The 26,539-nt window shown below is 40.9% G+C and overlaps 1 protein-coding gene across 1 annotated transcript; it reads left to right on the forward strand.

Moving 5' to 3' along the window:
* On the forward strand, positions 1-25,165 carry LOC136444566 (hydroxymethylglutaryl-CoA synthase 1-like). Its single transcript, XM_066442174.1, has 11 exons — positions 1-162; positions 1,089-1,322; positions 1,981-2,206; positions 2,701-2,826; positions 18,741-18,899; positions 19,383-19,542; positions 19,788-19,958; positions 20,339-20,489; positions 21,762-21,843; positions 22,774-22,940; positions 23,512-25,165. The coding sequence occupies exons 2-11, from the start codon at positions 1,098-1,100 to the stop codon at positions 23,596-23,598; spliced, it is 1,554 nt and encodes a 517-aa protein (XP_066298271.1). The 5' UTR covers positions 1-162; positions 1,089-1,097; the 3' UTR covers positions 23,599-25,165.
* The last annotated feature ends 1,374 nt before the right edge of the window (positions 25,166-26,539 follow it).

Here is a 26,539-nt window from a genome sequence, read left to right on the forward strand (position 1 = left end):
GGTCACCTCGGCAAGAATCGTACGATACTAGAGAACATATAGACTTTAATTGCTTTTTCTGCTCAAACTGTCGGAGATACGGCATAGACTACACGCTCAGTCCGTCTGTAAGGATATCAGGACCGTTGAGGTGCTTTTGGAGGCCAGGAAACCGAGAAAAAGGTGAGAAATTGGTTCGAAACTGAAGTATTTCCTGTTTCTGGTGTTGGGGAGGGGGGCGTGTTTTATAACGGGACTTGTGATGATTTTTTTCCCCATAATCATATAAATTCTTAACTTTTTATTCACACCAAAATGAGTGTCACATGCTTGATAGCCTGTGAATTTATGTCATCGTAAGTTTGGTATTTTGTTCGTCAAAATACCGTTCAAGGTGCAGTGTCTAAGAGCAAATTATTTACACCGCTAAAAAGTGTCTCGCCCGATCACAAGATCTTCGATCACCTTCAGTATACTGTGACCCCAAATGTTGAGACCTACAAATGTGCAAATCCGTCATGACCGCTGGTAGACTTTTACTTGCTTTGTGAAATCATTCATTTCCTTGTAATCATAACATATTGCACAGTTATTTGAAATTGAAGTAAGGTGTGATGTCACAGTCACAGTTTCAGATGACTCACTTGGGTGATCCCCACAGATCCTAGTCAACTCGCCCCAACTATTTACTACCAACTCGCCCCAAATTAGGGCTTATCAATCTTGGTTTATATGCATGAATCCTACTTCTAGATATTACTTTAAATGTGCTAACAAAACCGTGTGACTCTAAATATTCTGCTGGCTAGGAAACTAAGCACCTTCGAGTATGTAAGTACTTCAATAATAATTTGAGCCAGCAGTCAGCCATGCTTGAGACTACAGTGAGCGGGCGCAGGTCCCGGTGAACCCGGCTGGCCGACATACAACATGGCCTGCTGGCGCCCCAATTGCCTTAGCAATAATGCCATACTGCAATAGCATAAAATGTAGAATGCCCTGATTTAACACAATAACATGCAGTATGATAAGTTGCAAGCATAAGGTACCTAAAGCTAAGTTTAGCATCAAACGAGATGTTTTCTAATCTTCCTTATGTTCACACTCAGATAGACACAATGCCAGGATCCGCTGGAAAGAGAAAAGCCGAAAACTGCTGGCCCGACGATGTCGGCATCGTTGCCATGGAGATGTACTTCCCTGCCCAGTACGTCGACCAATCGCAGCTGGAGGAGTTTGACGGCGTGTCGTCTGGGAAGTACACGATTGGGCTGGGTCAGCAGAAGATGGGTTTCTGCAGCGACCGCGAGGACATCAACTCACTGTGCCTCACAGTGGTTCAGGTAGGTAAAATCAAAGGTAGTCTCATAGCCTTTGTGAGGCCATAGGGGCAGTGGGTTGTTATCCACTGTGTCTAGCCTAGTCACCAGTCTCCACGGGTCGACTTTGGGGTGTTTTACAGGGCACAGTCTGCTACTAGTATAATGATTCGTCGCTGTCAGCCTGTCTTCTTAGCTGGCAGAAAGTTGTCACTTCTCCGTAGAGGGAGCTAATTAAGCCAAGCCCGTTAACCCGCCCCCCGAGTGGGCTAATCTGCCTGGGCGGGCGGGCACCACTCCCGGCACTGTAGAGATACCGGGAGCTCCCGACAGTACAGTTTCCAGGCTACAAAGTTTAGGGCACTGTAATGGAAAACAGAGCCTAACCCTTTCCTTCCACTGCCGTTTACCTCCCCAACCAAAGTCAGGTACGAGTACCCATTTTTACACCTGGGAGGAGTGAGGAAAGTCGTGTAAAGTGCCTTTCCCAAGATTGGTGACATGACAGGATTCGAACCCAGGACCTCTGAATTCTGGGCCAAACACCCTGCCTTTTAGCAACACAACACAACACAGTCCCACCATATTGTATTACTTTGTACCTTGTACAATTGTTGTGCAATAAAGTTACATATTATATGTCAGAACGACCTGATGATGATGATGATTATATATTCCACAGAACCTCATGGAGCGCAACAACATCTCCTACGAGAACGTCGGACGGCTGGAGGTCGGCACGGAAACCATCATCGACAAGTCGAAGAGCGTGAAGTCGGTGCTCATGCAGCTGTTCCAGGAGTCGGGGAACTCCAACGTCGAGGGGATCGACACGACAAACGCCTGCTTCGGGGGAACACAGGCGCTGTTCAACTCACTCGCTTGGGTGGAGTCCAGTGCTTGGGATGGTAAGAATGGTGTTAAACTTCTCTATTTGTGTTCGTTTGTCTTTATGTCTGTCTGTGCGAGTGTACGTGTGTGTTTTTAATGTGTCTGTGTGTATGTGTGTGTGTGTGTCTGTTTCAGTGGAACACAGGCACTTTTCAACTCACTCGCATGGGTGGAGTCGATTCCAGTGCTTGGGACTGCGGTTAAAATCTGAAGGTGTGCATGCATTGGTATGTGCGTGTGTGAAGAATGTGTGAACTGAAAATCGCCTACTCCCAATTCCATCCTAAATAAACAATGGACATCAACAGTGTTGCTATTTTCGTGGGACTTAAAAAGTATGATGAGGTTTATTATTGTACATGTGCATGTATCTATTAGTTAATTAATCACTATTTTAGAGTGATTTAAATAATACTGCATTAGATTAGCAACAGGGAATGTAGAGTCTATACTGCAGGTCATCTTTTTTTCAGGCTTTTGAATCCTAAGAAAAGTGTTGTTTGCTCCTCAGGTCGCTATGCCCTCGCGGTGGCGGGTGATATCGCTGTGTACGCGACGGGAAACGCACGGCCCACGGGAGGGGCCGGTGCCGTGGCCATGCTGATTGGACCGAACGCTCCTCTGGTCATCGAGAGAGGTGAGATGCCTTCCATCTATTTAGTTGCAAACAGGTTTCGTTTTAGCTTGGTCACCAGTCTCTACGGGTCGGCTTAGGGGTGTTTTGCCGGGCCCAGTCTGCTATATTGACTCGTTTCTGTCAGCCCCTCATCTTAGCTGGCATAGAGAGTTATCGCCTCTCCCTAGGAGTGAACTAATTAAGCCAAACCCGTGAAACCAGCCGGAGCGGCTAATCTGTGGGTACCACTCCCAGCGCCGTAGAGATACCGAGGAGCTCCCGGTGGTGTGGTTTCCAGGCTAGTTTTGTCTTCTTCAAAAGGGTATGTGTGATTATAGCTTTGCGCCTTCACAAGTGTCTATCACATTTACTTTAGTCCTTGCAATTGGAAACATCCATGCACAGCAAAATCAAGAATCATATTGAGGACATAGAAAAAACTCATTTTCTAAATGATATGTCTATTGCTTGAATTTATGTATAACGGTTTGACTTAATGTTTCCAAAATCAGTCTCCAAAGTGATGGCTGGGTATGTGTTTTTATGGCTGCATCTGTTCCCATTTCAAAGTAACGCTGCTTGCTGTTCCAGACATTCATACTTGCCTGTTTGACAGTCTACACGTGTGTATCGGTCGCATTATGTTTGTATATCCCATAGTTCCTACTCACTCACGTGCCCGCTGCTAGAAATACCAAACAGTAACGTAGCGAATGGTTAAAGTTTACTTTTACACCTGCGTCAAGGTGACCTTTGTGTTGGTTTGGCACATCCACGAAGTTTGGTTTTTATGTGTTTGACCTTGAGGCAAGGTTATCATTTGTCATCACACCTTCCGCAAATATACGTAAGGCGCATGCGTCATTGAGAGTTTTCCCCACATCCCATACCGTTATCGCTTGGTAGCTTAGACTTTGTACGGTTTGGGTAAAGGGTTTTCGCACAACCATTGACCGATGTTATATCATTGTTTCCCACGTGAAGGCGGTCATGTTTTCGGGCGCGCTGTGTGGTTTACTTTTAGATAAAAGGCTGTGCCGTAAAGTTACATTTGAGGTCATGTCATATTGTTGATTTAGTGAAATATATTCACTGATGTGTTATGTTGGTGTTATATGTTATGTTAGTTAGAATCTGTAGGATTGTTTCTTTCACTTTTTTTTTCAATTTTTCACTTTTTCTTTCAATTTTTAAGAGATGCAGCTATTTATATACATTTGAGCTATACGAAAAAAGTTTCTTGGGCCCTGCTTTTCTTCTATTGTTAGTTGACCTGAATTGCTATTTTTACCTATGCACAGTCTGTATGTTCTTGTTTACGAGTATTGTATGTGTCCACCTCAAAAACAGGCCGCAGGCCCTGAGTTGTATTTTCTCCCTGGTAACATAAGTGAATGAATGAATGAATTTCTGTTGTCTAATGTTCTATTTTTGTATAGTTTAATGTCTGTTTCCATTGCTCTTGATTTGGCTAAAGTGGTTTCGAACAGACAGCTTGCAATTATGTCTTATCACTATGAGTTGCCCCCATTTCAGTTGTGTGTTGAGAGCTGAGCCCTTGACTGTGGGTAAGATAGCTGGTGCAGAACCACCGCCAGTGTCATATGACAGTGCTTGTTTATGGAACTTGCTGCAGGTTTAGATAACTGCTGAGTTGCCAACTCCCTGGCAGGTCAACTTTGGCCCACTTGGCACTTCCAAGGAGGTTAAATAGAGAACTGCCCTGGCACCTCTAACTCCGTCCTTGTTTTTGAACTTCAAAAGTCTCAATGGATAGGACTATTTTACAGAAGGCACCTGAACAAATAGATTTCGGCATGTCTCTCTTCAGAAAAGAAAAATCCTTGCTCCTTAAAGTTTAAACTGATGAACAATAATTATACGTGGCCTGTGTTGTGTGGTTAATAATCCACCATAACATAAGAAAGTAAAGCAGTCATCCTGAACTGAGGTAAAGCATGATGCTTTTCCAAGTAGCTTGTAGAGCAATGTGGCTTTGTTGTATGCCTTTCGTTTTCAGTCAAGTACACCTGCTCCTGTGTATTGGGTTCTTTTACAAGTTGCATATATCAAGACGTCACTGAAAGTACATGGTAAATCTAATGAGGGAATCCTTCAACATTGTCCTGATGTTATGATGTAGTTGTTTTCTTTGTCAACTTTTGAGAGAATTTTTTTTCTATTTCCTACATGTCAATTTTGTAATAAAGATCAATCTTGGTTAATTACGTTATTCCCTGTCAGTCATATCCATAGGAAACTGGAGCAAAAAAACAGGGACGGACGCCACTAAACAAACGTTTGTCACTGAACAAATGTTTACCCAGGTTTGACATTTATCCAAAGTGATAAGATAGCAAAACTTGTTATCTGACAGATTCTTCATTCTATCTAGGTGCAAGTCATCAATGTTGGGAACGATGGGCAAAAAACAACTTTTAAGATAACAGTATCTTAGATATGTTCCACCTTTCTTGTACAACAATCCAGTATGGTCACCATGTAATCAGGGTTGCAGAAAAAATGTTGACAGCTTGCAATTTTGAGGGGGGGATTGAGGCTATTGATCTGTAGCTGTATCAAAAATCACAAATTGCTGGAACTGCAAAAAGTAATCCAAGCCCTGATTTCATATTTATTGTAGTTCTTGATCTGATCTACAAATGTACCCAAGAAGACAATTCAAGGGAGCAATAAAATCTAGCATGTGGTGGACAGGTAGTTACTATAGACTGTATTTTTAATTCTTGTGTCCATGGGAAAAAGTATTTTAGGGACCAACAAAAAGTGGTCATATTGGCCAGGTGGTCCATATGTAAATCTGGTAACTTGTACAGTGCTTGACTGTATATCAATGATTAATGGCTAGGTGCGTGGTCCTTTAAATATGTAGAGATGGTCAGTTGAATGTTTTAAGTTTCGAATAATTCTTTGGCAGAGGTTTGAGCTCCTTGGTTTCCTTACTCATCTTGTGAATCTGCTGAAGCAGTGCGGACGGTCAAAGTCCACTCATGTTGTAATTAAGATGTAACATCGTTAGTCAGCACAGGTCAAAGGGCAAGGTCTGAACAAGGCCTGCTGGCCTTTGTGAGTCACACGGGCGGCACTAATCCAGTTCATTGGTTTATTGGGATTATCTTTCTGGGGAAAAACTGACAAACTAAGAGGAAATAGAAATCCTATTGTCATCATCACTACATGTAGGTTGCACAATTTAAGGTGTCAAACTATTTTTTGTCATCAATGCTTTTGGAATATACACCATTCACACATCATCATCATGATCTTGAACTTGTGATTGCACAACACTACTTGGACTATTAGACATTCTGCAATCCCACATAGCTCTGTCCAAGTCCATTCACGTCACCATCAAAATAACCTAACTAAATTGCGCTCCTAGCATCCTGCGCAACTCGCCAACCAAATGTAGCCAGAGATTGCGTAACGCAGGGTAAGATAGAAGCAGAATATATCTCAATCTGTGTTGCGCAGTTTCCATTAGAGGTCACAGTGTCCTTGAGAAGGCCCTTGTTCTACTTGTAGCTGCTGATCTTGTTTCTGGCCTCCTTCCCAGGTTCTTGTTCTGCTGCTGTCAGCAGGGAGAAAAGGAACGCCTGTTTTAGAAGTGTGTTTACCACAGAGATACTGTAAATGCACAAATGTAGGCGGTGGTTTTATGTTCGCAGTTTTCTCTCTCACTCTTTTACCATGAACTTAAAACTACAGCGAAAAGCCGTACCTATGTGTGACTGTAGCACTAGTATTGTTTCAGCTGCGAACTCAAAACCACAGTGAGTGAACACTCCATTTTCTCCCTACCTAGAAATTAAATCCCTGCAAACATTTCTGCATTTACAGTACTGTACATTTTGTAGATAATGCTATTTCTACACACAACCTCAAATTTTTCTTTCATTGGTTACACTGATGTTTGTTCATTGGATTGACATTGCCAAGTTCTAGATCTGTGTTTGTCCTCTCAATCAGGAAACTTTTATTGATCTATCTTCAATAGGGCATGTCACGAACTTGACATTACAGAAATCAAAAATTAGAAATTGCAAATGTGAAATTTCTTGTAGTGTTACATTTTGTTCTGAATGCACAATGTATGAAAAACTTCCTATAGAATCTCCTTTATCTTGCACTTCTACTCTTCAATCACTGTTTTATAACATACTTGATTAAATGACATAGTACAGCCTAATGAAATGATGCATGTTACTTCATACTGGTTTTAATGAGAAGGTTTTACGCCAGCTTGCACCTTGTCAGCTTTGACATTGCCAAGAATGTGACCTTTGTTCACGACCTTTAAGAATCCAGCGTGCGACCTTGAGACTGTAGAGCAAGTTCGGACTTTGTACCCTTACGTACACATAAGGAGTACAGCTTGTGTTTGTGTTTCAGAGACTCCTTGTTTTTGTGCTTAGTCTGAGGAGGATTTGTAAAGTTTAGCGTCAAGACAGAAATGTAGGCATAAGGCAGGCTGTTTATTCTAGGTTTCTCCTGTTGCACATATGTAGATTGATTTTCATTTTTGCTAAGCTTTCACAGTGGCTTATAAGTTTGTAGTTAAACTTAAAACAATACTATGCAACATTATACCAAGGAGGTTTGATAGTTTTTTAAACCTCCTTGATTATACGTACCAATGGAAACATATTTTGGTTGTCCACAGAAAGGTCACTGCAAAACCAAGACCGCGGTGAACATTTATAGATTTACAACTTACAAATGTAGGTCTTTTAGATTTGTTTTCTGAAACTCAAGTACTTTCTTCTATTGTGCGGTTCCTATTTCATACATTGTGTGTTTTGTTGGCTTTCAAATCATACTTCATTGGCCACACAAATCCAATGTTGGTTTCTCAACAGTTAGTATCCTCAAGGAGGTTATACCTCCTTGGTATCCTGTGGAAAAGGGGCCCATATATATTACATGTTTATCTACCAACTTAAAAGCTGTCTTATTTGAAGTAACTTGTGTTGTTTCCTTGGTGCTTTGTTTGTGTTTTGAGTAACCTTGGAGGGTCTAGTTCCCCTTTTACATCATCCTTGCATCACTCCTGTCTCTATTTTTGGCACCCCTGCCCGGTAACAACCCAGGACTGTCTCACGGGGTAATTAGTCAGTCCTTTGTCTGGATGTTAATTGTGCAAATCCACAAAGGAAGTAGGGGTGGCTTTTTTGTGGCACTGCAGCAAAACTAATCAAGTCTAGGGCTTGAGAAACAATTTTGAGTCAGTAGAATGCTGAAGTTAATCTCCAAGCAGATCCAACGGTTGTAAAGACCATATCCAACTGGCAGAGGAAGATTTTATTGCACAAACTTCCTCTGCCAGTTGGATACGGTCTTTGCAACCGACGGGTCTGCTTGGAGATTATGGTGAAGTCAGCTTTTGAGGAGAAAGTACATCTATCTTGTTTATTATCAGAGTTTCAGGGAGTCAGTTTTGTAGTTGAGACTTGAGTATATGTAACTGTAAATCATACTAAATGCAGAAATATTTGCGGGGATTTACTTTATAGTAGTATAGGGAGAAAATTGAGTGTTCGTGGTGGTTTTTAGTTCACGTTTGAAACAATAGTAGTGCTGTAAAAACCCAAAGGGGCGGTTGATCCCCACTGTTACAGCGCCACAGTCACTGGAACGGCTTTTCGTGGTGATTTTGAAACCGTGAACATAAAACCACCACGAACATTTCTGCATGTACAGTACAGTTCTATGTGCAACTGTTTTTTCCCTTTGCCTCAATTTTGCTCCAAATAAGTAATAAAGAAAGGCAGGGAAATGATTTGTCAGGACCTGTCTTTTTGTCCAGACGTCCCTGGAGAGTCAGCTCTCCTGGGACTGAGATTGGCTTGTTTACCAGCAACAGCTGATTGGGATAGTCGGCAAGACTAGGTTAATGTTGTGGATGACATCACCACTTCTGGTTTCCGACAGAGAAAAAAGAAATTGTGCTCATTTCATAGATGAACTGTGCTGACTTAAATTGCTGCAAATTTAGGCCATTCCAAGTACAAATGTAAGGTGTCATTTTCCTTGTTTCTTAGATATTTTACAGTCAAAATTCATCAAAACTGAATCTATCATTCACTACCTGAAACCAAGGAGGTTATATACCTCCTTGCTGAAACTGTTTATACCAAGCAAGGACTTTATCCTCAGGTTTACAAAGTTAGTCGTCTTGTCCTTTTTTTGTCCAATCTTTTTGTATTTCTTTGATTAGAATGCAAAATGTTTGTTGAAGTTGTTGTTGTTTTCCTTGTTTAACTTCTATGTATTCAATATCTGTATCGCTAGACGTGGTCCTTGGCCCTTGGAGGATACCTTCCATAAAATCCAGCTAGCCTGGCCCATGACTTGTTTACCATAGCCAGCTGATAGATTGAAACAGAAGCCCCCATGTCTATGTGAGGGGGAGGAGCTCTTTAATCCCTGCTGCCTGTTTGGGCCGCCCCTAACAGGGAGGTGTGAACACAAGCTGAAGACAGGTCCATGGCCATAGCAACAAGCTGGAAATAGGATGGGCAAAGGGGAAGCCTTATTAGCCTTTGTTTCCTAATCTCCAAGTAGATGTAAAGAGAAAACAATACCATTAAAAGATTGAATACTAGAAAAGAATACTCCACACGCCATAGCAGGGAGGTGTGAACACAAGCTGAAGACAGGTCCATGGCCATAGCAACAGGCTGGAAATAGGATGGACAAAGGGGAAGCCTTATTAGCCTTTGTTTCCTAATCTCCAAGCAGATGTAAGGAGAAGACAATACCATTAAAAGATTAAATACTAGAAAAGAATACTCCATAGGAGGGAGGTGTGAACACAAGCAGAAGACAGGTCCATGGCCATAGCAACAAGCTGGAAATAGGATGGACAAAAGGGAAGCCTTATTAGCCTTTGTTTCCTAATCCTCAAGCAGATGTAAGGAGAAGACAATACCATTAAAAGATTAAATACTAGAAAAGAATACTACACAGGCCATAGCAGGGAGGCGTGAACACAGGCTGAAGACAGGTCCATGGCCATAGCAACAAGCTGGAAATAGGCCGGACAAAAGGGAAAGCCTTATTAGCCTTTGTTTCCTAATCTCCAAGCAGATGTCAGGAAAAGATACAATACTAGAAAGAATACTAAATCTTGTAAAAACAGTTGTAAAAGCACAGAGAATGAGCCAGATCCTCACATCTGCTTGGAGATTATTGTTTCCATGCCATTTATATTTAGAATTAGATGAGGTTCTATCATAAGTGAGTAAAGTGACACATATGACATATTACATGATATCACCCCAACCTAAAAGTAAGACACTGATTTGCCCCTACGATGCATGCTCAAGTAATAAGTGTTGACAGAAAAAAGTCTGGTTGTTTGTTCCAAAACAACAATAAGGCAATCAGAGATGGCAGACTTCACCCCTTTCCCATTGGCCAAAAACACACATTCAAACACTTAACGTTAAAGCACACACAGAGATATTCCAAAAACAAACTCCTAGCCTGGATGCAAGACCCCCAATCTCTAAAATATCTATCGTGTGGGGTAGATATTTTAGAGATTGGGGCTGTACTGAACTCCTTGGGGTGAGGTAATGACTGTATCACGTGCAGTCATGTTTTGCAGTAGGAACAATGAAGATAGAGGTCAAGAAAGTACTGAGTCCACCAGTCCCCCTGTTTGTGTGAGGATTGGATTTCATGTGAAAACAGTTGAGCACCCTCGGCTCTGTGCACGTACAGGTGTTTACAACCTTACCTGGGCAGGTGTTTTGTTGAGTCAGCAGGTGTCGTCTTACCACCTACTCCTCAGGTGTCACTGACCTTGACGTTTTCTTAAGAACCATTTAGGCTGAAGGAAGTTATTGTTGGGATTTAAGGACTCAAAATCTAAACACTGGCCTATATCTTGTTTTAAAATATAAAACTTGAAATGCTGTTTTCCATTACACAAATAGTTTGTGAATACCATTGAATATTTCCCTTTCAAACTACAACTGTGTGTATGATTGCAACATTGTACCAAGGAGGTTATAGTGAAACTCCTTGATTGTAGCAATTATTCATTTATTCTTTACTAAAATGGAACAAAACATTTTCTCATGAATGCCACAAAATAAAAGAAATAAAAAAAGACCTTTCTTCAGGAATTCATATTTCATGCTTTATTGTGTTGTTATGCACCTTGGAAAGTACATTTGTTTCACTAGAAATCAGGGAGAAATCTCCTGAATTCTGCTGCAGTGAAAATACTGAGACCTACGGTAGTTGTTGTTGTGTAGAGGTGGAAAACAGCCAGTCCTGAACAGCTGGGCTGCCTCGCTGCCTGGCATGGCAACAACACAGGGAGGGCGGACTCAAGTCAGTTCTGGGTATGGTGTTCCTGGTATGTTAGTGACATTTAAGCAAAGCTGGCACCTAAATAACAAGACTGGGAAAGACTACAGAAGGACAGACTCAAATCAGTTATTTGTATGGTGTTCCTGATTCAAGTGACATATAACTAAAGCTGGTAACTAAAGAACAAAACTGGACATGAATATAGAAGCTGGGCAGACTCAATTCAGTTCTGTGTATGGTGGTCCTGGTACAAGTGACATATGACTGAAGCTTCTTGGCAATTGGCAAGAACAAGCCAACTATGTGTATCATGTTTTTGGTAAGTTAGTGACATTTTACAGAAACTGTTGCCTAAACAAGCATGTAGGAGTATAGTAAAGGGCGGACAATCATTTGTACACGTAAAGTGTTCTTGATACAAGTGACATTTAACTCAAGCTGGTAACTAAACAACAAGACTGGATGATTAAACAAAAGGGCAGACCCAAGTCAGTTCTGTGTATAGTTTCTCAGGTACATTTATGACATCAGCCGAAGCTGATGCCTATTAAAACAACAAGATTGGCAGATCTCTAGACTCAAGTCAGTTAGTTATATGTATAGTGTCCCTATTAATATTAGTATCATACAGTGAATGACAATACATATTTTGTGACGCTATTTTGTATAACCGGAAAGCTGCCCAGCACTTCAAGTAATGCCAGGAATTGAACCCACAATCTCTGGATCCGGTGTCTTCAAGTCTAACCTCTAGGCCATTCACCCTTCCCAGCAATTTTTTTTCCAACCTGTTATTGTCTAAGTTACACATCCAAGCAACAGTAGTATGATTTACATGTCAGCAAATACTGTGGATCCCTCTGGTGACTTGCTTGTCACAGGATAGCGGTTGTTTGTTTACTTGTGGCGCCTTGTTTTTGAGCTGTCCTGTTTGTGAGCAAAGGTGAGGAGGTCTTGTAAGTGGGTCACAGCTTCCTCAGGTCTTCTGGAGGTGAGGGTTATCTCCAAGCAGATGTTTGGGGGGAAAAATCGTAATGTTTTCTGACTACCAGGTTTCTCTGACAGCTACCGACAGCTTGTCAATCGGAAAATGTTACGATCTTCCACCCTACATCTGCTTGAAGATTAAAAGCAAGGCGATTGGAGATGGCAGACTTCACCCCTTACCCATACTGCTTTGCCTGTCCTACAGACAAAAATTGCAGTGCGGTGGATGTATAGAAACACTGTTCTTTTTCAGAATATTGCTCTGTTTAAAGGGCTGTATTATTTTAGCCTGGGTGTCATCCAATTACTACCGGGGCTCGCTGCCCTGAATAAAAGCAAGTATAGGAGCCCCGGTAGTAATCGGATGGTAACCAGGCTATTACTATTCCTGACATAGATTTGAAATATCAATAATCAACTTCAGCTGTTTCCATATCATGCTTGCTATATCAACTTTGAGATTTGCTTAAATAGTTTCAACATTTGTCAAGTCTTAACATACGGTATACCTTTGTATGTAACATGTTTTTATTTGAGTTATGTAACTCTGTAAGTCTAGTACTTAAAGAATGCTTGCTTGGCAGAGGCATGTGTAAGTTGGGCGTTTGCCAGGACTTTAGAGAAGTCTCTGGAAAGGCTCCTGTTGCAGTCTATGTTAGAAATGTAACAGCAGACATTTTTAGATCTGTGTTGTCAAATTCTGCTCCAAGTGTAACATCTTAGTGAATGTACTGTAAAACTTGACATTATTTGAATAAACAGTCTTCCCTTTGCATGAAACTTTGTATGATAGTAGTTTTACTTTCACCAAGAAGCTTATGTTTTCTGTAGCGTTTGTATGTTTGTGGTTGAACAGCATAACTTAAGAGGCTTTGGATAGTTTGTTATGAAATAAGGTAGGCCTTGTCGTATTAAAGAAATGATTAGATTTGGGCTCCCTGGCAGCTTTCCGTGGTACTGCAGCAGAACGTCCATTTTTTTCTGTTATTCTGTAACTATGTACATTGTGCTTATTTGGCTCCAAGTAATTCTTGTATCTTTCGATTATTATTATTCTCACCAGGTTATATTATTACAGCCAGTAGGTATCCGTCTGAGTAAGGTGGCTGTTGTACCGGCACCTCCTCGAACACAGGGCCGGGCCCCTTTTAAGTATCTTCCGAAAGATGGCACTGCCCCGACTAGGATAAAGTGACTGTTTCATATTTTGTAGAACATGTGTTTTCTCCGTTAAACGTTTCTACAAGTGTCCTTGGCCCAGCTTTAGACTCACAGCTGTTTATGGAGAAGCAGTTATAGAGAAGTAAACATGGATATGAAATTTCACTAACAGTTTTTGGCAGGCATTTACTACAGTGGCCCTGCAAAGGCTATCATCTTCTGTTACAGCCTTCTTGGAAAGGGGAAGTCATACATCAGCAAGAAATAGGTGTGGTCTGAAATAAAACTGTTTTGCAACATGGTTGATTTGTATATAGTCTTGCCAAAAGTTGATGAAAAAGCTCTTAAAGGCCCTAAATCAGATAGAAAGTTAATGCTGTTACATGCAATAAATGCAATAGATTTAACAATCATTAATGATCATATAGACATCACAATCAATCATACCATGTAGTGTGCTAAATTGGTGTCTCTGTTTCTGACAATTGATATTTATCTGATCCTTTTTCAAAGGTTTATAAGGCTTAGCCCTTTTAACAGACGTCTAGTTTTGCATTAAAGTAAATGCTGCACCGGCCAGCCAAGTGTGTTCTGCAGTTACAGGCTTTATAAGGGCCAAAGTTTCCTGTTGAGGGCGCTAAATCTGGCCTGCTGACCTTCACCTCAGTTGACCCCTGGCCCGCGAATGACCTGACGGGCACAGTGGACTGCCGGATAACAGATTCTGTCGCAAAGCTTGTATCAACTCATACATCGTAATTCTTAGGGTTACGTGTGAGATTGGGGGTCTGGCATCCAGGCTACAAATTTACTAGGAGATGTCTCCACCATTCTGAAACATGCTGTTTGCTTAGGCGAAGTAAAATAACTGTACACTTGAATGATGTTGTGCTAGAATATCAGTCGACTAGAGCAAAGTCCAAGGCTTTATGTTGTGTATTCAATTGCCATTAGGAGATTGATGATATGCTATAGCTAGACAGTGTTAGAAAAAGATTGCAGATTTCCACTTTTGATGAAAGCTTCATGTATCTGCACATACATACTATTATTAGTTTATCACCAACATTTCCTGTTCTATATTAGCCAAATGTGGACGGACACATACAGAAGGAAAAATATTTTGCTGCTTCAAAGAAAAAATCTCCATTCAGTTTTAGGCAATATGTGCCAAAAAGAGTTGTACATAATGTATATTTTGGCCATGACATTGTACTTTTTTAAATGCGACTCCAAGCCAAAATCAGAGTGTGTACAGAGATCATCCTCGGTCTGTACGACCTTATCCAAGTACAGAAACATTGCCAAAGTTTGACACACTGCAGATGTGGCAAGAAATAGACACAAACACGAAGTTCACCGTACCGCAAGAAATAGGGATGGAGCAGGAAGGATCATAGGGAAGGAAGGGAGAGTGGGTGGGTGGGTGAAGTTTAAAAACCACAAGAAAAAACACAGCATTGGCACAGAATGATGATGGTCCACTGTATTCTGTGGCTCGGAGGTTGTGGAAACAGAATACATGTAGAGAAAAGTTTCCAGAGATATGAGTGTTGAGTTGTAGCTGAGATGAAACTTTCCAGCAGCGGTATAGCTGTGGAGTTAGGCAACATCCATGACTAGTTAGGCAAAGGTTGCTGCAATTGGTGAGATGAAAATTACATACCAAAACTATTACGTAGTTGTCAAGCAAACACCCATCTCATTTGTAATGCTATACAGCTATTAGCTGAGAGGCTGAAATCATTCAAAACTTGGACTTAGTGACTTATTTGATTGTCAGACAAGTTAGATTCCTTTGTACATGTACATTCTGGTTTATTTGTGTGAGATTATGAATTGGAGTCGACTACTTGAGCAGTTTAACAGTTTTAAGAAGTTATAACCTAAGATATGATAACAGATGTTTTTTGCAGAAAAAAATGTTGGAAATAGCTGACAAGTTAACATCAGTTATAATGTGTTACTTCTACGAAATTCTATGGTAAAACTCATATTGTCTAAACCTTTTGTCAGCATGTTTAGTTTCTTTTGTTAAGTGTGAAAGAACATTCCTTGATTTCAGCAAGGAGATTTTTCCTATAAGTTTAACCTCCTTGATTTCCGGAAGCAGTCTTTCGAGGTTCAGTCAACCATTTTTACCTTTTCTCATGTAAGGGCTTTCTTTCAAGTAAAAGCTGAGATCCAGACAATAGCATTACTTCTGCCTTGTTTTTGCCCTGTCCACCAGCAGAGCTGGGCTGGCATGTTTTGTGTTCCTCCCAGCTTGTTTTGACAGCACAAGCAAAACTTCAGTCAGCATTTCTTTGGTGTGTGCTTCTTTAACTGAACGAGGGGATTGTTGAACTGGACTCTTTTCTTGCACAAAAATGAAATAGATCATAGAAATGGATCAAATTAATAGAATGTGTAGCTGAAAAAGGAAAAGGAAGGGGAATTCAACCCACTTGACATCAGCTTATCAAAGAGCTGCTGGTGACAGAGAAGACATTCACGGTATATACAGTATCTACAGGTTCATTGTACAGAGGACTATGGCTTTATGTGCCTTCTCTTACAATTGTAATATATCAGAGCTTAGCTTGGACATAAAGTCTCTGTCTTTTGTAGCTCAGAAAAATGATAGAAATCAGCTGAACACAGAAGATATAGCTGGCTGGACCTTCTCTTGATGGCTCACTCATTCATCTTGAAAATTATACATCCTAGCTGGCTGCCCTTGGGACATAAGGCACTAATTGTTAACAAACTACACGTATCTGGGGGGCTGTTTGTATAATGTGCTTAATTGTTGAACTATTGTCACCACTCTCGCAGTGGAGAAGGTGGTCTCGAGACCTGTCTTACATGTAATTAATGTCATTTCATTGCTTGCTGTTTTTTTACCTTATGCATGTTTTTGTCAGACACTAAATCTAGATCTGGTTGTGATGTCAAGTGTTCCTTATCACCTTACTAATACTACTGTTTAGCTTTTACCACAGGTTATTGGGAATGGCACTATGTTGGACATAAAATTTCAGGATTACATTGTCTATTGTGCTTGTTGAAAAAAATAGAGGACTTTTCCAGTATAAACTACATATTTATCTACATATGTCGTCCTTGTCCAAGTAGTGCCAGATTATAATATAGCTTCTCAGTACATTAAAACTGTATCAAGATTCATTTCCACTTTATAATACATCCAACCATTGAGTTAGGCAAGTTGTACACTAAGTACTGATTGTGGTACAAGTTAGGCAAAAATCCAGCAGACTCACACATGTACACATGTAGTTACAGAGGCAACTGGCCAGTAGTCCAGTGTAGATATCTGATCATTTCCAGAACCTAACCTCAGTATGTGTGCAGATTTTCTCTGTCAACATGTTTGGCACGTTCCATAGTTGTCTTAGTGATACTGTTCACACAGTTATAACCTATGCTCGGTTTTATTCTTTCAAGGAACAGTTTTTACCAAGACGTTTTTGTTGGGTTGTCCTGTTCAGTTGTTGAACTTAAAGATGCATGGATGATGTCTTTAAGAAGTTCTTGATGGCTTAAGGAGTGGTTTTAATGGTTGTCCTGTGTTATAACAGAGGCACTGGCACAATTCAAAGGTACTTTGCAGATTTCCGTCGTAGAATATCTGCTGATGATGAGTAGCCAATCAGAGCGCAGCATTTGCCACGACAAAGGTGGGGTGATGCTGGGCAGGTTAGAGGAATTCAGACTTTGATCGTCTAGTTCAAATAAAACCTCAGCTTTTTTTCAAAGATCTGTTTTCTTGGAAGATTGTAATCTTAATTAGAAGGGGTGGCATTCTTTGGTCTATTGGAAGATCTGTAGCTGCCAAGCACAAAGCATTGGGTACATCAATGTGGTAGTCAGCAAATACTGTAAATGCAGAAATGTTTGTGGGGATATGATTTTGCGGTTGGGAGAAAATGGACTGTTCACAGTAGTTTTGAGTGTGCATTTGAAACAATAGTAGAGCTACAGTCACACAATGGAACGGCACTTTTCTCAGTGTTTTAAGTTTGCAGTAAAGAGTTCACCACAAAAACGGTGAACATAATAATACCACCGCGAGCATTTCTGCATTATATAGTGCAGAGCTACACATGTAAGACTTTGTTTTAACACAAAAGTTATCGCATTGAATTTTCAACTGTTCTGTTGCAGTCTCCCTTCATAATCAAGTGACTAATCACCAACTCTTTAGCCAGAGAGTCCTAGTTACTTGAACTAACATTTCAGGCAGGGCAGTCTCCAGTCCTGGGACGGAAAAACTAACAAATCATTGTTTTCATCATTAAAAGTTTCAGAATTCTGGGCTGGAGTCCCTTACCATAAGAATCTTTCAGCTATGGTTATAGCCTGGACTATCATGATACTACAAGTCATTTCTTTCACTGCCTCTGAACCTTAGTTTCAAAAGAGAACTCTTGAGCGTGACTTTGTCAGCTTTCAGAAAAGGCAGATTTGTTTAATCTGTGCCTCTAAATTGCTGATCGCAAGTTTATATTTTTAGCTGTACACACAAATGTAGGTGGAATCATACTTTGTACATCATGGGCATTGCGCCCAATAATGTGTTTGAACTTGGCCTATTTATCAGCAAAGCGCAGACTTTACCTGCTTGAATTAGACTTTGAAGTTGTTTTTATCACCTGGAATGACCGACATTCGCATGTCTTTCATGTTACCAGAGGTAAATGTGTGTAAAAACGTGAAAGACAGATGCTAATTTGCATATCCAGTCACATTTTGTACTTGGTGGCTTTCAAAGTGAGGCACTGCAGTTTTACCAATTTCTGCTAGGTGTCATTCTTGAACAGTTACCATATTGTTGTTGGATACATAAAACGTTTAAAAGGTTATGTATAAATGACTGTCTTTGGTCATCAATGCTAATTTGCATAACCAGTCACATCGCTCCCGGAGCAACATTATAAGGCCATGCGCTTTGTGCAATTTCTGCTAGGTGTTACCCCTAAACAGTTCAGATCAAACGTCACCCATTTTTATTGGACCTTAGACTTGAAACATAGTAGAATATCAATATGAAAGTCCCCAGAAGTAACATGAAAAACGACGAACAAACAATGAAAAAAAACATGTGACTACTCGTTTGTAGGTACAGGCTCTAGTCTAAATCTTCTGTTTCTGAAACAGCATAAGCCCACTTTTTTCTGTAATGTGTGGGTGCTGTGATGGACAGTGCATAATGTATAGTACAATGCTAAACATGAAGTAGTTTTCCTTTTGCCTGTAATAAGTGTTAATGTGAATTCAAACAAATTAGGATGGAATTGGTGAAAGAGCTCCCCTCTTTTTTTATTATAGAAGGGACCATTTGAAATGTAATTTATTTCATTTTCCGCCCTACTTGACATACAGTTTTTACATCATCAATCAATCAATTTCATTTCCCTGCCTTGATTAATGCCACACAGGTCTTCGTGCGACCCATATGCAGCATGCCTACGACTTCTACAAGCCCGACATGGTGTCGGAGTACCCGGTGGTGGACGGGAAACTGTCGATCCAGTGTTACCTGGGCGCGCTGGACAGGTGCTACAGACTCTACAAGCACAAGGTGCACACGGTCGAAGGTACGTGTCTTACACAGGTGTGTGTGTGTGTGTGTGTGTGTATGTGTGTGAATTGGTTGTGTGTGTGAGTGTGTTTGTGTGTGTGTATGTGTGTGAGTGTATGTGTGTGTGTGTGTAATCACTGTGTATGTGTACATGTGTGTGTGTTTGTCTATCTGTGTGTGTGTGTGTGTGACTGTTTTTAACTGTGTATATGCAATTTTTCTGAAATCTGCTGTGTGTTTATGTGTCCATGTGACCAGTTTTAGCTGTCCTGTTATTCTGAATTTGTCTTCTCTATTTTCAGTATCTTATCTAGATGCCTTAGTTTGTCACATGTCATCTTCAGTGGCTTACTGAAGGAAGACTGCAGTTTGTTCAGTTGCTGCTAGGTGTCATCCATAAACAGCTATGTTGGAAACATGACAGGTTATATACATTAATTTTGTAAAAGACTGACCTTGCTCTCTACAATTCTAATAAGTTCTTCCCTCCCCTTGGCAGAAGGTCGCACGTCCCCCCTGACCCTTGAAGACGTCGACTACTGCCTGTTCCACACTCCTTACTGCAAACTGGTGCAGAAGTCCTTTGCAAGACTCTATTTCAACGACTTCTTAGATGCCTCTAAGGACGACCCCAAGTACACTGGGCTGGAGGCCTTCAGGTAACGGTCTTACAAGATTTTAGACTTTGCATCTTAAGATGGTCATCTCTCATAGCTTAGAATAGCTGCCTAGCTCCGTAACCAATAGACAATTGAACGCCAAATGGCTGTTTCAGTGTTCTAAAGGTTAAGGCAGCTAAGAAAAGTTACTTTCTTATTTTGTTGTTGCTTTTATCTGGTAAGTAAATGGCTGGATTTGAACCACTTTTGAAACTTTCATAAAATCTACCACTTTCACTTTGCAGGGACTTGAAGCTAGAGGACACTTTCTTCAACAAGGATCTTGAGAAGGCGTTTGTGAACGCCAGTAAGGAGCTGTTCAACAGTAAGACTAAACTGGCCCTGCTGCTGGCAACTCAAGTGGGGAACATGTACACCCCCTCCCTCTACTCTGGACTGGCCTCTCTACTGTATAGGTGAGTATTATAACACTGTTATAGTGTTTAACACAAGTGGGAAACATGTACACTCCCTCCCTGTACTCTGGGCTGGCCTCTCTACTGTATAGGTGAGCTTTGTAACAGTTACATATAGACTGGCATGTCATGGTGTAAAGTCTATGTTAATGACTGTAAAGAGTTGTTAAAGTGTAAAACTAAACTAGCAACTCAAGTGGAAAACATGTACACTCCCTCCCTGTACTCTGTCAACTTAAGAAGGATCAGACTCAGAGCACTGATGGAAAACTTTTAGGTACATGTATATAAGAGCTTTACTTTCTGTACGGGATTATAGGGTGTATAATCTCAAGTTTACATGTCAGTTACGTTAAGAGATGACCCTTTGTTTCCCCCAGCAAATCCGCGGCTGACCTCGCCGGTAGGAGGGTCGCGTTCTTCTCCTACGGGTCGGGCCTCGCGTCCGCCATGTTCTCCGTCCGCGTATCCCAGGATGCCGCACCAGGGTCGCAGCTCGAGAGGCTCGTCGGGAGCTTCTCCGACCTCCAGGTAAAAGAAGCATCAAGGTCGCAGAACACAGTATTAATGGGCGACCCCCGTGGACAATAGTAGTTCGGGTACGAAGTAGTGCGTCGCATTGCTTGAAAAGGCCGTAGTTTTTCTTCTGTGCACGTTAGCGAGGCTGAAACTGTGGTGAATGGCAGAGGAATACGTCATGATCAGTTTTGAGACAGTACGAGTTTGATTACGATGTTTGTTCGGTCGGTTTGGATTCGCGCCTGGATATTGTTACCGCCCGACTACTGTAAGTTGCCTGCAGTACGGTGACCTCCGCTGGGGGTCATATCAAAGTGGCTTTTAAACTAGAACGAGCCAGCAAATTTAACCTAATTTTGCAGATATTTTGTAGATTGAACCTTGAAGTCAAACATATAAAAATCTGGCACCCTAATTGTGCACATTTCTATAACTTTTCAAGCGTCGAAGCTTCTCACCTTGGGATCCTTAACTATATAAATCCCTATAGGAGAAATACTGTGGTCTGCAACCTTAACAGTACTGTGTGCCTGGTAACCCTGTGTGCCTGTCGAGACTAGAGTAGGGCTTCACACCTAGATGTGACATCACTGGTACAGAGGTTTAAGGCAACAGAAGCGTAATCATGTAAGAAAGAAGCTGTCAAAAGTCACCTACCTGAGTTTAAGTCCATGAAAAACATGCATTGGCAGGGCTGTCAGGCCCCCAAAGTTTCAATCTAGAGCATAATTTCAACTTTCTAATCTGCACAACCCCTACGAATCCGGCCCTGTTTACAAAAATTGACCTTTGACCTCCTTCTCTACCTGATAATCACACAAAAACACCAAACTTCTACTGCCTACAGACACCACAAACATGGATCCAAGTCTGATTTTTCAACACAATTCGAAGGTAGAAACGCTTACCTGTAACATCCAGCTCAGAAATACCAACATATCCTAGAAAAAAAACCTCTACAGCTACTTTTACCAAGGGTACCAAACCTATTTCCATGGGCTAAAAGTTGGCCTTCTGCGCCTGCGCGGAATACTGGAGTGTCTCCTTACGTACAGATCTGGACCTGTGTACCTGTTCCAAAATAATTTGACAGAGTAACCAATGTTTTGGGACGGTGACATAAACGGTGTTTATTGTGACTTTTGATATATCTTGTTGTAGAAGGACGCAGGTTCAAATCTCAGCTGTGGATGATCACTGGACTTGGCACAGGGTTGCAGTTCATGTAGGATCTGTGGAGAAATAGAAGCCAGTTCAAGATACATTTTGTTTTCCACCTTGCAGGCCAGACTGGACTCCAGGAAGTGCTTCTCACCTGCTGACTTTGCAGACATGATGAAACTCAGGGAGGTTACCCATCACTTAGGTAAGGAACACAGACAATGCATGGTATGTATACACATGTACGGGTGGGGTGTCCCTGTGGTGTAGTGGCCTGCGCCTTTGTCTCTCACCACATCTGGTTCCAATTACTTGGACCAGAAGGACCGGGGTTCAAGCCCCGGGTAGGACATCTCTGGACAAGAGGCGCATTGAGTCACACCAAAGACTTTATAAAAATGGTACATACTTGTGAAACAGTATGGAAGTTAAACACACTTCACTGCCAGTGGACTAGCCCCCTGCTGCAGTGATTGCACAACAGTGTGGCCCAAGGCTATGAAACGGAGATGGGCGCCGCCCTATACATCAATAATGGTGTGGGAGGATTTTAACTAATACACATGTACATGACAAACCAGTTAGCTAACTAACCAAGATTTACTTCCTTAGAGGCTCCCACGTCGTGTGACCCATGAGGCAGTTAGGGAATTCCAGCTTGTTCTGTCTACAGCTAGTCTCATCGCATCCTTCCATCTCATGTTTAGTGTCTGGAGATCTCTGTCAATCGTCTGCTGCCAGTTTATCGTTGGATGACCCCTTGTTTAGACACATGAACACTGATATCAAGCTTGTAGACTCTCTTTATGCCATCCTGTCATTAAATTTAGGATTGCCATGCCAAGAATCTGAGACTAAGTTTCATTGATCATTCTGAAATATTCTTGTTTCTCTTTAAAACACAGCAAAGTACACCCCTGTTGAGCCTGTCCAGGACCTGTTCCCCGGTACCTGGTACCACACAGCAGTACAGGCGAGCCTGTCTCCCTCTAACTCTAAGTCTTCTCAAATGTTCCTAGTTCTAATGTACGGCAAGACACACTCCTGTTGGACCTGTACTACAGCAGTACAGACAAGCCTGTCTCCTCCTAAACCTTGTCAAAAGTTCTTATACAGACTGTATCTCTGTTCACAGCAAAGTACACCCCTGTTGGGCCTGTCCAGGACCTGTTCCCCGGTACCTGGTACCTGACACATGTGGATGAGATGCACCGTAGACTGTACAGTCGCACCCCGGTCTCGCTCAGGGCAGGCGTCCGGGACAGCGCAGACACTCCCGTCTCCGATACACCGCATATAGAGGTGAGATTCAACTTGTTCTTGTTTGCTCCTTTAGCTCAATCAATCAATCAATCAATCAATCAATTATACTCCATAAAATGGGGATGAGATTCGACTTGTTCTTGATACGTCGATGAAGGTTAGACATTAAGGTAATAAGGTAAAATTTCAAAGCTCAAAAGTCTTGCGTTTGGAAAGTCAGGGTTCAAACTCCGGCTGCTGGGTCATACCAAAAACTTGAAAAATGATACATGATACTTTCTCTGCTTTGCACATATGAGTATGGAAGTTTAACACACACAACTACTAGTGGACTAGCCCCCTGCTGTAGTAGCGCAAGCCTGTGTGGCTGAATGGCAAGAGGAACAGTGGCATCCGCTATCTATTCCCAACTATAGATAGCAGTTAATAAGGAAAGCGAGAGCTTCGTTCTCTGGAAGACCGGATTGAGTGGTGCAGAAGAACCCATTGTCTGCCGAGATGACATCACCAATGTCCTCGTTCAAGGTTCAAGGTCAAGGGAATTTATTGATACAGTTGAATAATGATCACTTCACAGTTCCTCACTCTGAGACGTCTTGTTTTTGCACAGAGTCCTTCTCGACCTCAGAAGAAGTCTTCCCAGGGCTCATCGGACCCCACACCTAGCACATCTTCTTCCTTCGACGGGGAACTTTGAGGACACGCAGGGAAGCTAAGAAGTTTATGTCTTAAACTTAGTTTGTTGCCTGAGAACACTTAGAAGACCAGCCGTCTTAGATTTGGGGAAAGTTGGTATGGTCTTGGGAAAATCTTAGTCATGAATCTGTTGTCAATCAAAGTATGTAATCTTAAGAGATACCACACACTGGTTCTAAGATACTACCGTAACAGTCAGGGAAGCTCTGAAAACTCAGGATTTCTGCAACAGCCATAGATCTAGAGGTAAGGGAAATCTCAATTCAAGAATTATCATGTCGCATCTAAAAGGTTCTGAATGGAAGTTTCATAATAGCAGAAATTGCACTTAAATTAGATTATGAAAAGTTTGGAAATGATACACAATTCATGAAATCAGTTGTTACCCACCGACTACAGTAACAAACAGGACAGGGATACAGTATTACTCAAGGACCAAAGAAACCTAGTTTTGTGGATGACATCCTTTGGACTCCTCGAATTGTATGAAACTAATTTTGCTGTATGACAATGTTTAATTATGAAAGAAGAGACATTTCTTCTTCTTTTGCTTGAGGGAGGCTAGAATCAAGTAAAGCTGGTGTCACATTTGCAAACTGGGCCATGTGGGGCAGTTTGCAGGAACAAAAAAACAAAAGTGTTTGTAAAAAGAATTGCACAAATTATGTTAATGACTAATTTTTGAAACGTTTTGTGTGTTTTCTTATGTCTTATATCATACTTTTCGTTCCCTCAAACTGTCTGGCCGGGCACTGGTTTGGACATGTGACCCTATTGTAAATCTTGGATTTCATCCACAAAACCAAGCTTGTGTGGTCCTAAGCTTTTCTTTCATTATTTTATTTGAGTTCAAGCCATTTTTGTGTGTGTCTGTTTTAAAATTATGTGTCTTTTGTGGTAAGCATAATCTTGCATTTAGTGAATGTAAAGCTTGTCATATGTCACACTAATCTTTAAAACTTAAACCTCATTCCTAAACATACTATTTACCAGCAGGTAATTATTAATCAGCATTTTGATTGGTGCTTTGAATCAAATTAAATAATTAAATAAACTGTTACAGATTAGGTAAATAAGTCGAAGTGTGTACAATGTAGCTTTTCTGTTCAGAAGTGTCACAATGTTTCATGTATCTTTGGATACATGTGTGGCAAAATACTTAATGTAACAGTATGCAATGCAGCTATCAGCTTATAGTAGGAATAAAAAATGAATGCAATTATTCATGTGGCAAATGCAGGTCCAAAGAGGAGGAAACAAATCAAAGTTTGACTTATAGCAAAACGAGAAAATGAAAGTCTTCGTGCGATTATAGGTAGTTTATACTGTCAGAATTAGTTTTAAGTTTATGTATTGAAGTTTTGAAGGAGATTCAGTTGTTATTATCTTGTGTAAGATTATGAACTGAAAAAAATTAACAAATTGATATTTCATAAAGTATGATTTATGATTATGTTTTGTGATCCATAGGAACTAATATCTGTTAAAACATGATGTGATATTTTGGTACTGAATTTTTTTCATGTTTGTGAAATGGTGAGGAAGTTAATAAATTATTTGCAAATTCATGTTGTGTGTTTTTGTTGTGTATGTGTGTTCGTGTACATGTGTGTGTGTGTGTGTGTACATGTGTGTGTGTACATGTGTGTGTATGTACATGTGTGTGTATGTACATGTGTTCGTGTACATGTGTGTGTGTGTGTGTGTACATGTGTGTGTGTACATGTGTGTGTATGTACATGTGTGTGTATGTACATGTGTGTGTGTACATGTGTGTGTGTGCATGTGTGTGTATGTACATGTGTGTGTATGTACATGTGTGTGTGTACATGTGTGTGTGTACATGTGTGTGTATGTACATGTGTGTGTGTGTACATGTGTGTGTATGTACATGTGTGTTTGGTTTTGTTAATTAATGTGTGTTAGTGTGTATGTGTCTATAAGTGTAACTATGTGTGTATGCCTGCGTGTGTGTCTAAACTACAAATACATGTACAGGATAATAATCACATGTAGTGATGAATATTTAACCATCCAGTTCAAAGGTGACAAATCAACGATGTGGCACGGGGATCAAGGTACAAGTCTGACTACAAATGTAACACCCCTTTAGAAATTAGAAGAAAGGAGTAACTACTATATATAACTAACCACACTCAGAGCACGAGATATTCTTCAAGCCCATCGGGTACAAGAAGAGAAGTACATCTTATCTCACATTTGCCTTCCTGTGCTGAAAGTCCTGACTGCCTTCCAAGGAAATTCTTGTGACAAATTTTTTGAGGTAAGCTTTCTGTGTATTCTGTAAATGTACAATATGTAACTTATGTGCGCAACGTTTTGTATGACTTGAAAGTTTGATACCTAGGCCTGTCCCCTTATTTGGCCAAAAATGGAAGATATTGTCTTCTTTTTTAAATATGATGAGTAACCTATTCTTCTGTAGCCTCCGTTGCCGGCTCCCCCACAGCGATTTTTCAACTTATCAGGGCCAGATTCTTTGGCTGGGGGGCCGTATCTGCTTGGGGCCCCGTATCTGCTTGGAGGACTCTAACCATCCCCAAGCAGATACGGCCCCCCCAGCCAAAGAATCTGGCCCCGATAAGTTGAAAAATCGCCTGCAACGGAGGCTTATTCTTCTGTTCCTCCCTTTTGAACATAAATTGTTGGGAACTAGCACAGATTTTTTGCATTTAAAACATTTTCTTAAAATTTTACTTCCTCTAACAATCTACAGTAAGAAAAATGTGGAATGTTCTTGGAAAATAATGCTTTTACGGGCTACAAATTCCTTTGGATAGAATGGAAAGCACTTTTCAAGAAAAAATTGATATCAGCAAATTTATCATGAAGGGCAGCGCAAATTTGAATGAAAATTTTTGTAATGCTTAATTATTTGTTTAACCACCCCCTTTTTGTGACTGAGGTCAGTCAACGGCTGT

This window comes from Branchiostoma lanceolatum, chromosome 11 (assembly GCF_035083965.1).
Source record: "Branchiostoma lanceolatum isolate klBraLanc5 chromosome 11, klBraLanc5.hap2, whole genome shotgun sequence".
Taxonomy (NCBI): Eukaryota; Metazoa; Chordata; class Leptocardii; order Amphioxiformes; family Branchiostomatidae; genus Branchiostoma; species Branchiostoma lanceolatum.

What these genes read in the sequence shown, in the direction of transcription:
- LOC136444566 (XM_066442174.1), top strand. Translation starts at nt 1,098, where the DNA reads ATGCCAGGATCCGCTGGAAAGAGAAAAGCCGAAAACTGCTGGCCCGAC. An exon ending in TGTGCCTCACAGTGGTTCAG is followed by an intron (nt 1,323 to 1,980) that starts GTAGGTAAAATC and finishes TATATTCCACAG; the next exon opens with AACCTCATGGAGCGCAACAA. An exon ending in CTGGCCTCTCTACTGTATAG is followed by an intron (nt 19,959 to 20,338) that starts GTGAGTATTATA and finishes TGTTTCCCCCAG; the next exon opens with CAAATCCGCGGCTGACCTCG.